Source organism: Pinus tabuliformis, chromosome 1_2 (genome assembly GCF_031772625.1).
Source record: "Pinus tabuliformis cultivar Carrire ecotype Pingquan chromosome 1_2, CPIR1, whole genome shotgun sequence".
Classification (NCBI taxonomy): domain Eukaryota; kingdom Viridiplantae; phylum Streptophyta; class Pinopsida; order Pinales; family Pinaceae; genus Pinus; species Pinus tabuliformis.
This window is the reverse complement of record NC_142298.1, coordinates 240,388,610-240,405,870: the sequence shown is the minus strand read 5'-3', so window position 1 is coordinate 240,405,870 and position 17,261 is coordinate 240,388,610. Positions and strand designations below refer to the sequence as shown.

General features: G+C 39.1%; 1 protein-coding gene and 1 long non-coding RNA gene across 5 annotated transcripts in view; both read left to right on the top strand.

Annotated features, from left to right (window-relative positions):
• Positions 1–4,778, top strand: part of LOC149205274 (uncharacterized) — a 50,440-nt gene extending 45,662 nt beyond the window's left edge. For all 4 annotated transcript variants that reach the window (XM_089394970.1, XM_089394969.1, XM_089394971.1 and 1 more), the window contains exons 4-5: positions 3,996–4,225; positions 4,353–4,778. In XM_089394970.1, coding sequence (XP_089251096.1) covers positions 3,996–4,225; positions 4,353–4,544 — 422 coding nt within the window. In that variant the 3' untranslated portion in view covers positions 4,545–4,778. The remainder of the gene's footprint in view (positions 1–3,995; positions 4,226–4,352) is intronic.
• Positions 4,779–8,147: 3,369 nt separating this feature from the next.
• LOC149205273 (uncharacterized) lies at positions 8,148–10,164 on the top strand. Its single transcript, XR_016251866.1, has 2 exons — positions 8,148–8,244; positions 8,318–10,164. It is a non-coding gene; the product is annotated as an uncharacterized LOC149205273 (long non-coding RNA).
• Positions 10,165–17,261: the final 7,097 nt, after the last annotated feature.

The following is a 17,261-nucleotide window of genomic DNA, read 5'->3' as shown; positions in this document are numbered from 1 at the left end:
AACGGAGCATCCTGGACCATTTGAGAAAGGTCCCCCAAAGTGGCTGACAAAGACACTTGAAAGTGTTCATCCTGATGAGGTTGGAAAGACAGGAACTAGAAATTCAAACCGGCGAAATGGAGGTGATGTAGATGACTCTGATTCACCTGTTGATATGGATGTTTCTTATGATTGTGAATTGAATTTGTCTATAGATTTCGAACCAACTTCCTTCAAAGTTCAAAGAAGTTGCTTCTCATGATGAATGGAAAGAAGCGATGCAAAAGGAGTATGATGCCCTGATAAAGAATGGCACTTGGAAGTTAGTTGATCCTCCATTAGGAACCAAACCAATTGGCTGCAGGTGGGTCTACAAGAACAAGTATAAAGCTGATGGCTCTCACTTGACAAGCACAAAGCTAGGCTTGTGGTAAAAGGTTTTGCACAAAAGGAAGGGGTCGATTATGAGGAGAATTTTGCCCCCACAGCAAAATGGGCTACCATCCGGACACTCTTTGCCCTAGCAGCTCAGAACGGTTGGAAAGTCCATCAAATGGATGTAAAAACTGCTTTCTTGAATGGAGATCTAAAAGAGAATGTTTTAATGTCCCAGCTTGAAGGATTTATTGTGAAAGGACATGAACATAAAGTATGCAAACTTGTGAAATCCTTGTATGGCCTCAAACAAGCACCGCGAGCCTGGTATGAAAAACTAACTGAGCATCTTCTGAAATCAATTTCAAACATTATGATCTTGATGATGCAACTTTATTTGTCAAGAAAATTGGCAAAACAGTTGTATATCTTGTGGTATATGTAGATGATCTTTTGATGACAGGGAACAATGAAAGCTACATTGCATCCATAAAGAAGGAATGGAGGAAAGGTTTTGAAATCACTGATTTGTGCTATGTTCATTACTATCTTGGTATTGAAGTAACTCAACATTCGAAGTCCATATTTCTTTCTCAAAAGTACTTTGGAGATCTGTTGAACAGGTTTGGCATGACAGAATGTAATCCTCTTACTACTCCAATGGAACAAAACTTAAAGCTCACATCCATTGAAGGAAAAGAATTTGAGGATGCAACAAAGTATAGACAGCTTGTAGGAAGTCTCAACTACCCAACTACTACTAGACCAAACATTTCATTTGCTGTTGGAATCCTCTCCAGGTTTATGCAAAAGCCTTGTGAGGGACATTGGTCTGCTGCAAAAAGAGTTCTAAGGTACTTGAAGGGAACTCAAGACTTTGGAATCAAGTATACACAGGTGGACGACTTCAGCTTGATTGGATACTGTGATTCAGACTTCGATGGAGACAAAGAAACTGGGGTATCTGCTTTGGGCTATGCTATGAGTCTTGGATCAAGAGCTCTCTCCTGGAGATCACACAAACAATCAGTGCCAACAGATTCCACAATAGAAGCAGAATATGTGGCAGTAGCTAAGGCAACAAAAGAAATTGTGTGGCTTAGGAAAATTCTTGAAGATTTGCAGGTAAAACAAGTACAATCGACTCCACTCATGGTTGACAATACCTTGGCAATAAAGTTGGCCAAGAACCCAAAGTTCCATGATCGAACGAAGAACATCAATACTAAATATCATTTGATTCGACATCATGTTGAGGCCAAAACAATCCATCTCCGCCATTGTTCCACTAATGAGCAAATTGCAGACATCTTCACCAAAGCGCTTGGAAGAGAAAAGCTTGAACAATTCAGAACGATGCTTGGACTCACCAACATCCCTTCAAATTAAGGGGGGGAATGTTGACACCTAATCATTAGGATTGGGTGAATAAGTGTAACTGATGTAAATAAATAATAAGAAATATGAATAGTCACCGGGAGATGAAGTGAACAGTGTCTCCCTCATGTATATAATAAAGGCCAACCTGAATGAATAGGAATGAATTGATTTTGAGGAGTTACTGCTTGGTTTGACAAGAACCACCACAAAGCTCTTCCCCTTCCTTCTCCAAGACCAACAAAGCAAAATGACAAAAAAAACCACCAAAAACACTTTTGTAGCTCGACTCTGCACGCTTGGTGATATTTTGCATCATCGCGCAAGATTTTAGCGAAATATCGATGATATTTTGAAAATCGTGTGATGTTTTCAAAAGAGAAAATATCGCAATATTTTCTAGGTGAGATATCATTTGCCAGAAAATATCGCGATATTCGCGATATTTTGCGAAAAATCGCCGAAATTATCAACACCACTTTATTAAAAATCCTGAGCAATTTAAAAAAGGGTTGAGTGACATTCCGTAATTGGTCACTAGACATTAGCTTTAGCTTTAGGAAACTTAACTGTAACTACTTTCAATTTTTAATAAGGTCAATAAAGCATCTATCAAACATAGAACTGTCTTTATATTATTTTTTCTGTCCTCTTATTTCTTATTAATGATGACTGTGTTAAACGTGAAAGACATTCACTTCTCAATTGTTTTTGCAATTTTTTACAGCTGTGTTGAAAACCACTATAAAATATTTTGGTTTTGTAAAGAGATTAAATTAATATTTTAGATTAAGAAGGGGATTGAATAGGAATTATTTAAACATTTAGTATCCAATCCAAGTCACTACTATTTGATTGTTTTCATAATGATTGTGGTTGGGATGGTGGAAGCATTGAACTTGAATGAATCCTCGAAACCTATGTACAATATGTAAAAGCTGAGATGATCCGAGAAATGAAAAAGAAGAGCAATAACCATAAGGATTAGCCTTTTAAAATGTTGCATTTTCTGTTTTCTTGACATGCGGGCTGCTGCTTGTAATATTCCCGTTGAAAATACAATATCTAAATTATCAGAAATCCAAATTGAAACCAATCATACAAAACCTATGTTTTGAGTTGCAACTTGTACAAAAAGTTTAGATTCATGCATTACAAAAATAATGGACAGGAAAAATGATCATATCGTTCAATCATCAATGTCTTTGATTGTCAAAACTGAAGCTATATGCTTGGATTATCCCAGAAATTTTCCCAAAACATCCTTGAAATCTGTCTAGAAAATCCTTGAAATCTGCCAAAAACATCCCTGATATCTGTTCGGAACGTCCCTGAAATCTGTCCAGAACATATTGGGGACGGTCAGGAAGTCCCCAAGTCCCTGTTGAAGTCCCCAGTAGTTTGGCGACGGCCAGGAAGTCACCAAGTCCCTGATGAAGTCCCCAACAGTTTGGGGATGTTTCGTAAGGGTCCAAATGTCCCCAGAACCTGGGGATGCAGGATACGTGGGTTTTTTTTGGGGGGATGGGTCCCCGTGCTACATAGCTATGCAGTTTAAAATATTGTTCATGAAGACTTGTGTTACTGTGGAGGCCTTGAGTGGATGTTGTAAAGCACAAGAGCATATTTGGAAAGGTAATCAACAACTACCATTATCACTGATTTGTTACGTGATTTTGCTAACCCCACAATGAAATCCATAGAAATGATAGCCCACATAGTCACAATAATGCCCACACGATGATGCCTTGTCATAAGGTGTATTTGTACTTCAAAGACAGTATGCTGTGCAATTTCATTTAAATTCCATTGCTCTGATTTATCAAGCCTTTTCTATCTCATGATTCTTAAAATGGTCTCAATTTAAGATAGTAAAGCTTTTCTGATAGGTGGCCCTATTCCTAGTGGGAAGCACACAATCGATGTTCTTATTCAAATTATTGATTTACAACAGGTCGCACCTGCATTTTAGAAACAGTGTTTCTTGCTATTCTTAGAGCATCATACAATAGCAACATTGGTATAGAAGATAAAGATTTTCTAAATTTGATTGAAGAGTCTCGTGGTTTGTATTATCATAATGTGTGACCATGCTTTGTATTAAATTTATGTCACAAACCCATAAGAACACAGTCTCAACATTTCTCTTTTCTCTCTTGATCAATTGTAACACTATATTTGATGGAGATGTTAAATCTATTATTCATGGGCAAACAAGAGTTGCTGAAAAATGTAGAATGCAAAATTGTGTTTGTATGCTGCAGGAATTGAAGGCCTTGCAGAACAGGTGGGTATGGGAGGTTTGGATAATGCATGTAAAATGCAATTAGGAGGTAGCCTAAGTTCCAGGGACAGGCATATTAGAGAAAAAAGGACATTGGAGGAGAACTTCGAGGAAACTGTAACTGTTAAACTGGATAACTTAAATGGAGACGCAAAAAGATTCCTTTCTGTTGTTGAACTTTCTGTTGCAAACACCCCTAGTTTCTCTAAGGTACAGAATTCTTTTCATTTCCTTATCGACTATTAGACATATATGATATAATATCTATGTTTCTGTCATCGTTGGTGTATGTGTGACCCTAAATTAATAACGTTTTTGAAATTATTGTCTGGTGCAGGAAGGGGATCTCAAAGAGTGTCTGTCTGTAGAAATTAATGAAAAAGAACAAACTGCTTATTGGTATGAAAAGGAATATGCTCAGACTGGGGATGGAATTGATGAATCATTTTCTAACCTTTTTGTAGATGTTGCAGTCACCAACGAATGTCCTAGTGCTGAAATCTCTGATTCAGACTGGGAAGTTCTGTAAGATATCTCTTCTCAAGTTGGAACCTTGAGCTTGTACATAAAATAAAGGACGGTTGCTCTAGAGACAACTGTGACACGTAGTTTGGCTGAAGTGGAAGTATATTTGTTAATACTAAAAAACAGATGTTTCATAGGTGCTGTGGTTGTTGATGGACAATGGTATGTCTTGCCACTCTTGAGCAATAAAAGAGCACTTCATCCCATATTATTATTTAATGAATCAGTATTTCACCTACTAGAATGAGTAGCCGGAGTGAATCTGTAGTTTTAATATTATTTATTTGACAACATGAATGTCTCTGTGGGAAAAGAATTTACTGACTACAATAATGCTATGTTGAGTGCAGTTTGGGAGTTTCTTGTCCAGAATAAAGTCCTTTACATTAATACCAGAGTTGTTCCTGTTCAGGATAGACATGAAATATAAAGACCTTGAAGCTCCCATTTTTCTTTCATTTATTTAATTTTGGTTTATGTGTTTAATAAAAAACTGAGTAAATTATATTAATTAAAGGTTGTAGCTGAGCTAAACAGCAGTATATTATTTTCAAGTTTTAACAAGATAAATAGTTTCAGATCAGACTACAAAATTTACATGTCTTTGGCAAAATTTCCCAATATTTACTGCTCCTGTATTCTATTAACTCTAGAAACATAATCTATCAGAAAATATGGCCGCTTTTGGTCTCTTTGAGGTCAATATTGGTTGGCACAGCCCCCATCTCTATACCCACAAAGAGCTGTTGCACTGTACCCGCCTGCGGTTATCCATGACCTGAACTTACAAACATCCTCTGATTGGATGCCCCGGATTGAGAATCTTTTTGCAGGTTGACAACCAGGTTCCTTATTATATCACATTCAGTGTCAAGGGTGGCAGTTTACTGCTTTAATTGAACCAGAGTGCTCATGATAGAAGCAATCTGTTCATTATAATGCACCTTGGCTGTAACAGTTGATATGGAAGTTCTATTACCTTGGATCATTTCCTCTTGTGATCTTAAAAGCTCTCCTGATCTTTTGCAGTTCTTTGTTGTCTATATGTGCAATTATAGAGAGGGAGCCACTTTAAAATGAAGTACTGGAGCCAAATAATCCAACAGAACTTAGTGACAAACCCAATATGCTGTAATGTCCCAATTTTCAGTTTCCCTTATGATGCGGTCAGGATGGACTTCCAGGGTTGGTGACAGCCAGGTTACAGGTGTGGGATTGTTAAAAAATTAAAATGTAGCGAGTAAAGGTCTTCTGGCTTGTGCCTTAGCCAGTGAAGACCTCGATTTGTCTTTCTCTCAGTATGAGTGTGAGCTCATGAGTTAGACTTCAGTTAGGATGAGTTTATTTCCAGTTTACTAGAATAATCATCAAGATGGCATGCGTAGAGTTGGAGCTTCAGTTAAGTGGAGTCTTCATCAGTTTGACTACAAAACGAGGTGGCAGTTACAAGTTCAATTAGAGTGAGTTAGTCTTCAATCTTGATTGAAGGGAGAACGAGTTAATACTCCAAGTGTTGATTGGAGAGAGAATCAATTGGACTCTTAGTTAACTTGTCAATCAGCATTCGAGTTTCTAAATTGAGCTAGGCCCCTTGCATGCTTGAATTGGGTCTATAAAGAGGAGGAATAAGGCACAGGGAATCATGAGTTTTGTACACAAGGTTTGTGAGACTAGACAATTCTTGAGTTTGTGAGATCATTCTTGATTGTGGAGAGAGCAGAGAGTTTGTGTCCTTAAAAATAGGAGATTGCAAGTGCGCAAGGTCCTAGGAGATTGATTGTGTGCAGATTTGAGGAAGCTTGTGTCCTAAGAAATAGGATCCATAAGTGCGCTAAGAAATAGGATCCCTGTAGATATTTGCATAAGAGAATAGGAGCCAAAATTGCGCTAGGAAATAGGATCTCCTTGTGCGCAAGTAAATAGGAGAAGTGCACAAGGAAACAGGGGCTCTAGTGCACAAGGAAGGAGGAGTAGATTCAAGTAAGAGGCAGGCAAGACAAGGAGGAAGTAGGGGAATAGTTGCGTGCTAGAGGGTCGAGATCAATTGTATTAGTTGAGATTAGTGAGAAAAAGCAGCGTTGCACTAATTGCCAAGAAATCGCAATTTTTTCAAAAAAAAAAAAATCAGGCAATAAAATAAAGTTTTTTTTAGCCGATTTTTATGAAAAAATCGCGATTTTTTGGGAAAAAATCGTGGAAAATTTATTTATTTTATGAGGAGGAGGAGGTGACCCAAGCTACCCCTGTCACCAGTAGAGGACGTGGTCTACCTCCTGTAGCTCCTAGTTCCTTAGCTTCTAGAGCACAACAAAATCTACTGCCAACTCCACCGACATCTACATCTAGATGGCAAAGGAAATTAGTAGTATTAGACTTTAGTTATTTGGTTCATTTCATTGTATATGACATTATGACTCATGGTATGAGATACATTATTATATTTTTTGTTGATATTTTGAGGCTGAGTTGGGAGTCATGAGTCAGGACTTACTATTTAGGACATGATTCATTGTTATGTGTGATGTGGCATTAGAAATGATATTAAACATCTTATATATTAGTTTTTTTATCATATTTATGTGTCAATGTATATATTTTATGTTGTAGATGCTTTAGATATAAAAAAATTGCAAAAAATGAATATTTTTGTATGTTACGATTTTTCCCCGATTTTTACTGATTCTTTCCCGATTTTTACAATTTTTTTCCGATTTTTTCCCCGCGCCGATAATATCCCGATAACGATTAGTGCAACATTGAAAAAAAGTATAATGCTTTCTCAAATACAGGTTGCTTTGTAATAGTTCCAATTGCTCAAGAACAAATAATGTAATATCACAACAAAGAAAGCATGTTTTCCCTTTTGGGTTTATAGGGTAAACAATTGTGTCAATTTGTGTGATGTGTTTTTTTTTTAATCTCTGGTGTTTATTTCACTGCTTCTAAGTTGTTAAGAAACTATGCATCTTGGTGAAGGTAAACTAGGTTTCAGTTTTCAGTTGCCTTGTTTTTAGTTATTCATCCAAGTAGTTGCAGAGTTTCATGGAAGTTTAATAGGGATTATGACATTGGAGGGCCCAAAAGGTTTTGGATGATTTTTATGGGGTCAATGGAGTTCACTTGCTGTATTTCATCATCGGGGGCAGTTTTGCATAGTTCGTTCTTGGTTCCGTTGTATTTTGACGAATCTCATAAAATAGGGTTATTTTAAGCATAATTTAATTAAAAACGCTAAAGGTGTTGTTCGGAGGAGAATATTTGGAGAAACATCTTAGTGTAATAGCTCGTTGGAACTAGAATGAAGAGCTCTATAGGGTGGGATGATGAAAAGTGACTTCTAGTGGTTGGAGGAAGCATGGTGGTCGATTAGTTATTTCTGAGGATTAAAAGTGACTTTAATTAGTCTCTTAATTAAATAGAAGGGGGGAAAATTGCTTAATTGGAGAAAAGGCCAAGAGGAAAGTGACTTTAATAAAATAAAATAAAATAAAAAAGTCACTTAAATTAAGAAAAGGAGAGAAGCCTCTAGAGTGAGAATAAAATAAAGCACTTCTAGATGGAGAAAGATCCATCAAGCCCTTAAAAGGAGGAGAATCAGGTCATTTGCGGACATCTTGGATTGGTTATATTTTCTGTTGGTGACATTTGGAGAACTTGGTTTTCAGCTTTAGTCAGCCCCAAGACGAAAACCCTAGGGTGTTTTGGTGAGTTTAATGAAACCTCAACCCACTATTGAGGAGATTTCATTCAGAAACCTCATAAAGCTTTTGTTATCAGTTGTTGAACAGATCTGGAGATTGGAGTGGGGATCATCAAGATCTCTAATTTGGGCGTCATTTCCAGTGACAGTTTTAGAGGCCAGGTTCAGTATTGCAGCAAATATTTTGGAGGCCGCATTTATTATGTCTCAACTATCTTCCAGTTTATATTATCATATTAAACCTTATTCTGGTTAATATAATAAACCTGAGTTTGTTGCCGCAACATCTTCATTTTTTTTCTGGGTTTAATTGCAAATTCAATTTATTTGCTAGCAACATCTATTGTGTTAAATTTTGCATAATTGTATGGTGTTTGGATGGAATTCGTTAAATAATTTTTGCCAAAGAAAATTCCCTAGTAATTGTGTCAAAAATAGTGAAAGGGATATTATAGTGGTAGCAGAGTTGGTTTTCCTGCAAGCATGAAGGTTTTCTTATCAAATTGTTGGGCCAGGTTTATCAGTTGTTGCAGGTGTCCAAATCATTTTGTGTTGAAGCTGAATTCTTGACCAAAATTTTACCCGAGTTTGTGAAAGCATAGAGATCTATGGCAATCCCGTGATCTGGTTGAATTCATTATGTCTAAGCACCGACTAAAAGGTGTTGAAAATAGTAGCAAGAAAGGTCTTTCTTTGACTTGTGCCTTGTCAAAGAGACCAAGAAGCAGTTTTCTTTAGCATGCACGAGTTCCTAAAAATTATGAATTCCTAAAAATTAGGGAGAATTCCTATAAGTTAGGGCAATTCATGAAGCAATTCGACGGATGTGCTGGAGTGGGACGCTCAGTTCTCGTCTCCACATTGTTATTCATTGTTTTGTAGCACAAGTTGGTGAGACAAGGCAGTAGAGTTGGTGAGACGAGGCAGTATAGAACATAGATTCGTGTTTGTGTGTGAGCTTGTGAGAGGATCAGTTTACCAAGAGAGGCTTGTGCGCAGATTTATAGGAGAATTTCTTTGGGATTTGAACAAGGAAAGAGTGAAGCAAGGATCAGAGTCTTGTAGGTGTTTCAGCTTGGTACAATCAGAGATAATTAGATTGGTTTCTATTGAAACAAGATTGTTTTTGTAATAGATCTATTGCTCATTTTTCTATCAATAAAATTCTCAATCAAGCAGACGGTTTTCCTAGTTGGGTTTCCTAGAAAAATTGTATTTTTGATACTGTGTGACTCTGTTATTTCTGTTCCTATTCCACTGCAAATTAAGTAGAGAAAATTTTGTGTCTTGGGTTACAAGTTAGTTTCAGATTTGTTCATTCAAGCAAATCAAAATTTTCATGCATTTTCTACATAAAGTTCTGAAGTGGATTAGAGGGAATGTCTGTCCATTTCAGAGGTCAAACTCTGCACACCATTGAGCCGTCGTTGTGCGGGGGCATTGTAATTATGCCAAAGTTCCTCTATATCGTCAGTGGAACCCATAATTTATTTCTGCAAGTTGCCATTCTAAACGCAAGGGAGAATCGTTCCATGTCAGGGGTGATAGCGTGACTCCCCCAGATTCGTGGTATATCGCAGCTTGGTGGAACGGCGGAAAATGTGCTGGGCGTAAGAAATTGATTGTGCATGTTTGCCTGAGCGTGCACTTGAGGAGTAGCGGTCAATAGAAACAAAAAGGGGGTCGAATATTGCAATTAGAATCGATGCTATGGGCACCTGTCGAGTTTTTGGTCGAGCATATTATTTTCCGATTGTATTATTGGTCGATTTGGAGAGTGAGCAACAAATCAAGATGCTAAGGATCAGAGGTTGAGTTTGCTGACCGTGGAAGACAGAGGTTGCATTGCAGAGCCAAGTTTCCTTAATATGACCCGTATTTTCATTAGGGAGGCCGAGACTGTTTTGCTTGTGAGTAAATTAGATCGACATGTAAATCAAAGGTGCCCAAATACGTTGAGTGGGGCAATCTGCGTGTAATCTGAACTGTCGGGAGCCGAATTGCTAAATCGACTGATGCAATGCGATGTGGTTGTCGGCAAGTCAGAGGTTGATCTAATTTCATGAGAATTTCCAGAACCAGCTAGCCATAACCAGGTCGAAGGGGTCAATAATGTGGGCCGATAGAATCATATTGTCGAAGCAGAGCCAACAAAGTCGATGAGGATGCAATTGTTACAGGTGTGAGTCTCCTGAAGGACGTCGAGCAAATTAAGCCAACGTGGGACCGCTGAACTATTTTATGCAATTGCTTTCAAGAATGCTGCCCATTTGTACGTGAAAAGCCAGTACCTGAGTGCCTAACATAGTCAAGTATCAGGTAGATTGAGTTCAAATGAGTGTTGGTTCGAAGTCTGAGAATGTTGTGCGCATTCTCCTCCTAATAAAATGAACAATCACTAGTGTGAATCTAGTATTGTGTGCTTCTGTACATTCCTGTACATATGACGACCTCTGTATGGAATCATATTAGATTGCATATTCACCTATAGATCTGCAGAAGGTGCAATCGAGCCTTTTGTTCTTGCAGCTTAGCTGGTATAAATTCAGGGGTCTGAGATTAATCTGATGGAGGCTGAATATCGCCCTTTTCAGAGACCAAATCTTGTCATATTTTCAAGGTTTGAAGTCCTCTTAGAGCCAGTTTATACGCTGATCCACTTTAGAGGGCGAGTCCAGCATTCCTTTGCATTAATTGAAGACTGAACTGTGTTCAATTGGAGGACAACATTGCCCACAAATTATTTCAGAGGGCTGAAATTCTCATATTCAGAACGTCAAATTTGACATCCAGGGGGGGGGGTGAGTTTATCTTTAGTTTTGAGTTGCTCATTTAATCTTCTGAGACCAAGTGTCATTGTATTGATTGGAGGCAGAATTTGCAGACGTTATTCATCAGGCTGAGTTCCCTCTTGGCTAAGTTATTGCTGAATTTAGTGCTGATTTTCAGAGGTCGAGTTGGACCAGCTTTGCGGGACATAGTTCCGGGGTTCTATCAATGATTTTATCATTGGACCGAGCTATTCTGCTTGACATCAGAAGGCCGAAGGTAATGCCAAGCTATTGTTCAGACTAGTATTTGCTATAGGTACACCGAATTTAGTGCTACAGAGGGGTCAAACTATTGCAGAGAAACAAACTTGCTGTCAAGGGGGCTGAGCTTACCACTCTTAGAAGACCAAGTTATCTATAGTACCCAGGTCGAGTTGGATGTAGCAGAGGAGCCTAATTAATCTTCAGATTTCCAAGGAGCAGTCCCCAGGTTCATATATACTTCATCAAATTTTTTGTCTTTCCTTGAACGAGCATCTCAGGTTCTGAATGGGCGAGTTTGTAGGTCTACTGGTGGAGTCTTTTGTGGTTCTGGGCATATGGCTGTGTGTAAATCTCCATGTACAGGGCTGAAAAAGTCTGAGCTGTGAAGAAGGGCCGAGACCCTAATTTTAGTGGACAGTAATAATGTGTAGGTTGTTCTGTCCATAAATTGATTCTCATACTGTTTGTCTTTGTTATGTTGTGGGGATATTGCCTTGTAAATCTATAAGGTTAAGGGTTCATAGCTGAGCCTGATCTGTTGTAACAAAGAGATTGTTTGACTGTAGCAGTGGTGTCTTTGTATGGCTGAGTCTGAGCCAATGTAATGTAATGATATAGGAGTTGTTTTTAGTGCGACTTTTTGGACTCTCCGGTGCCGGAATCTGGCGGAAAGCATTAAGGTGAAATCTTGATATGTGTTATTTAAACTGGTTTTTTGATTGTATATATGGATTCAGCACCCTGGAAAACCCCTAGGGCACTGCGATTGTGCAGGGGTTACCCACCAAACTTGTGATTTCAATAAATTCTTGCCGGATTTTAGAAAAATTAGACCGGAAAAACCTACCAGAAAAGCTTCAAAAAAGTCTCATTAAAAACAACTCAAATGATATAAGCCATGTATTTGAGGGAGTGTATGCAGCTGTTTGTTTATGACAGAATTATGGCTGTAGCTTTAATGTATGGTTTTATATTGTTAGTCTTGCTAGAGTCTGGAGTGGAAAAAATTGGTGATTATTTCTATGAGTAGGGATGTGCTGTTGTACTGAAGAGATGTATGGGCTGAGTTTGTAATGATCATTTATGTCTTTGTCATAGTCCCGAGGCCCTGTAAAAAAAAAGTGGGGGTCAGAGTACATGATTATGCTACTATGTCTTGATGTGAGAAGTCTATGTTTTGAGTCAGTTGGCCATGTAAGCAAAAGTTTATTGCTATGACAGTCAGAGGGTGTGTTGGTTGAGTTGATTATGGGTCAAAATCTTGCTGAGTTGATCGAGGTTGAGAGTCAAGAGTCTGACTTTGTATAGCTTTGTGCTATAACCTTGTACATGTTGCTGCTAAATAATGATGGAAATTAAAAAAAACCCTAGAAGACCTCAAAAAAACTCTTAATAACTCCGAAAGAAGATGGAATCAACAACAGTTCAAGACAACACTTGCACTTGGTTCTTTGGGCTGCAAAGCTCCTTGGGCCAAAGAACAAAACAGAACAGAAGACCCTTCTCAAAGGGAATCTATGCTATTCTATAGCTGGAGCAGCTGAGGGATTTTCAGAAAGAAAAGGAGATAGGGAATTGGTTCTTTGCACTTGGGTTCGATTTGAAGAACATGAACGTGATCGAGAAAGCCCTCCTTAATTTGGAGGAATTGGACTCACAACTTTCCAAGATGACGCAATCAGATTTGAGGATTTTAATTCGGGCTCTAAAACCAACAATACTTGCCTTGATACAATAGAAATACCTGGACTACCCTTGTGAGGCAGTCAAACTTATTGTTGCTTCTTATCTTAGTGAGATCATTCGGATAACTTCACCCATGCCTCCTTACAATGATGATATTATGGGGGAAGTTTTTCAGCTGATAGAAGAAAATTTTCAAGGGCTGCATGACACCTTAGGTCCTACATGTGGAAAGAGGCTCAAGATCTTAGAAATCATGGTTGGAGTTATGGGTAACTATGATGACATTTGTAAGATGTTGCAGTCTAGATTATTGGCCATTTGGAGGAAGGAATAGTTTGTCTCATCCACGGCTTTTGAACTAGTCGAAAGGTTGGTTAAGAAAAACTTAAAACTGTTCAAAAGGCAATTGACCAAGGAAGGACTGATGAGGATGTGAGTTGGTGGAGAAGACAAAGACGCAAAGGTCCAAGCAAGCAACACGAATGAATTGAGGAGGAATTTTTTTTGCTTCAACTAGAAGGGGCCTTGGGAGCCTAATCACTCATGCTCATGGAAAATGGAGGAGATTCTTTTTGACCATTCCGACGAGTATTCTTCTACTATATTTGAGTCCATTGATTTTCATGAGGTTACTTTTGAAAAGCATGAGCAATGTGAAGATGTTGATAGTAGCTCACCTATGCATTCATGTTTGATGGCTGAAAATGATGAACAACAGATTGATCCCATGTGTGAAGGAGAAAATATTCAGGGAGACTTGAGGGATGAGCCACTAGTGATGTTCCAACGTGGATAGCACTTAGAGGGGTGTAAAATGGAGGAAGAACATGATGTACATAGTGTGCATGATGGGTCATCATTGGAGAGCTTGTTAAAGGCACAAGTTGGAGTCATGGTTGAGGGAGTTGAGCATTCATCTTTGGGACCAACCACTGATGGGGTGTAAATGGATGCAAAGGCATTTAGCAAGGCTCCAAAACTTTCAGATGGTAGCCACCAAGAGAAGATTGCACATTTTAGGACAGATCTTATGGTGTTGAACCAGAAGATCCAGACAGTTCGGGGTACCATCTTGCAACAAAACAATAAAATTGAGGAGCTTAGAGTGGTATGTGCTGAGTCAGTAGCCAAGAAGTTTGGTGTTGAGGGATGGTTAAAGTCTCTCACAAGGCAATAAGAGGAGCATACTTGGGAGTTGCCCTCTTCAAGAGTACATCGATAGGGCTTGCAACGCTATCAACCCACCTTTATACATTGGAGAGAGGGGCAAAGTTTCCTAGGTGGATCTTGTTGGTTGGCAGGGCAGATCAACATGAGTGAGCATGGAGTAGCATTAACATAGTAGACTTGTTCCATGTGCAGGTGTTCATGCATTCAATCCTTCCCACATGATGGATTCGTGAGAGATTATGAGTTGGTATTCTATTGATGGGGTGATTCTTGGGAGGATATTCTTAGCTAGGGGTATAGCATAATTGGAGCCATAGGGCATGGGTGACGATGATTAGCTCTAGTGGGATTGGGATCCAGGTGGGTCTTGTTAGCCCCTGAGGTGCAGTGCTGCTATTTTTAGCGGAAATGTCCCCTATTTTAGCTCCGAGGCCCTAATCCAAACAGAGCCAAAACACCCTCTAAGTCTTCGAAATCTTCTTAAAATCATTCAAAAGATCAAAACCGTCGCATAAGGGGAACCTTCAAACAGGCGGAAAAACACTAGGAGGTGAAAAACACAAGAAAACAATGAAATAGGGCTTAGCAGAGACTTACAGCAACTTGGCACAAAAGCCGTCAGATCTGGCCAATCAATGGTCCAGTTTTGATCGGCGAATCGCAATCGGAGAAACATTATGGAGTGGGGCTTATACACATGTATATGTGCGATGCGATTCGTCGGACCTGCTGGCTATATAAGCATTATTGCATAGATTTTGAGATAGCGATTGAAGGCGGACCCGATAGGAAAATAGACCGGAGTTAATGACTTTTGAAGTTCGAAATGAACATTATTTTGGCGGAATTTCACAGTTTGAATGCATTTCTCTGTGTTAACAGAAAGCAGCTGTTTCAGGGATTTCAAAGGCCCGATGCACTCATTTATTGCAGAATAGGTGGCCACCTCTCCTTAAGGCGTTATGCAATGATTATTTAACGCTAGAAGAGGGATTCGAGCGGACAAAGCCTGAGAGACAGAAAGCTGAAAAGGGGAAAAAGCCACAGCACGATGCAGCCGAACCAACAAAAGTGATTATGGAGCATTGTTGGCACGAACGAGCCACCTGACAGTGCGGCAAAATTACCAAAATTTCGTTATTGTGTTATTAGAAAAAGAGACCTTTGGCTCATGCATGTAGAATTATGGCATCAAGTGGTTAGAAGCCAGAGGGGATAGATTAAGACACCTCGAGCCTCAGAGAGCCCTTGAGCATTGTAAAAGGCCTATAAATGGCTAAAAGTTAGAAGAAACAAGGGTTCAACTTTTGGATACTGTGGAGACTTTGCTCCTCTCAGCGTCTCATCTTCATTCCAGTAATACAAGCTTCTTTTGCTGTTCTATGTTCAATCACCATCTTTTCCTCTGTTCTAAGCTTACACTTGAATGGGTTATTCATGTTTTCTTCTCTGTCGAATGCCAGATAACTGTCATCTTATCTCTGCATTGATAAATTAGATTTGTAAGATTCATTTACTTTCTGTAGCTGACCATTCATATGTGTTTATATATGTATTTGTTAGTAAAGTCATGTTTCTCCATCTATTCATTGAATCTATAAACTATTGAGCATTAGTGGTTGAAAGCCTTGTCAAGCTGAGTGTGTTCATGCATGTTTTGAGTGAAAATAGAGTTTAAACAGTCATCTGACTTGATCCAAACCCCAATCCATTCCAATAGTTCAGAGAACAATATTGAAGATTTATATGTTTCCAGGCATCTCCGAGCTACAACCTAGGAGAGCTTCCTGGAGTGCTAACATAATTGGCGCCATTGCCGGGGAGAGGAGACTGAAGCTCAGCGTCCCTGGGGGACGACACAGATCCAACTTTGATGATAGACAAAGTTGGACACTATTTGGGTTGTAATCATCTATTTGGCGACTCTACTAGAGGACGAACCTCTTGGCGACTCCACTTCATAGTTCTGGCTCAGTTTGTGAGGCATACTCGGAGAAATCCTCAGAGGCCACAAGCTGACCTAGTACCTGACCCTGAAAGAATCATCAAAGAAAGAAAGGCATTGCAGAAAGGAGCATCAGGTTCAGGTAGTTCTAAACAATATTCTATATCTCTTCAAGAAAATCCTGTAATAGAACAAATACATGTTGAGAGTATAACATCTAATACTAGCAGTGAAGAAAAAATATCAGAGACTTATACAGCTCCTTATTCTTTAGGTTCTCCTTTTGTTGCAAGCCCAAAGGAAACTTATCCTCCTATCCATCATACTCTTTTAGTCTTATCAGTCACTCCTCAACCCTCTGTCATTCAGACTTCCAGTACCCTTGTAGCCACCACAGCTATGGTAGGTCCACAAGCACCTACCAAAATGGAAAGAATCATAGCTGCTAGGTATGGACCTCTAGTACTATCCACTCCTTTGAATGCCATGCCTACTGTAGAATATCAGAAGTATAGGCCTAAGTTCACTAGGACTAAAGGTGTTTCAGCAGAGGAACATCTTGAATCATTCTATAGTTATGCTGATAACCTGGACATTAGTGAAGATGATGTATGGATGAGTCTTTGTCCAAAGTCTAGATGGAGAGGCTAGAAAATGGTTCAGAGAACTGACCCCAAGGTCTATAGCAGATATTGAGGCTTTAGATGATGCATTCCTAAAGCATTGGGGGGATAAGAAGGATCTACTCTACTACCACACCGAGTTTGGGAACTTAAATAAGGAAAATGGTGAGTTGTTGTTTGATTTTAATAAGAGGTTTAACTGCATGTACAACAAGATACCAGCTGAAGTAAAACCCACCACTACCTCTGTTAAACTCACATATGCCAGTGCCTTTGATTATGACTTCTGTCTACTGTTGAGGGAGAGACGATGTGCTACCTTGGCTGATATGCAGGATGCAGCCTTGGAAGTATAATCAAACATCATGGCTGCAAAGAAGCTCAAGGGGAATGTTGATAGAAGGAGACAGAGGGGCGAATCTTCATCATCTTCAGATCCCAAGATAGATAAAATGACCAAGATGATAGAGTCATTAGCCTCAGAAATCTCCAAATTAAAGGTTGAGCAACACCCTGCGAAAGGAAGAGTTCCTAATACCTTTGTTCCTAGAAATCCAAATCC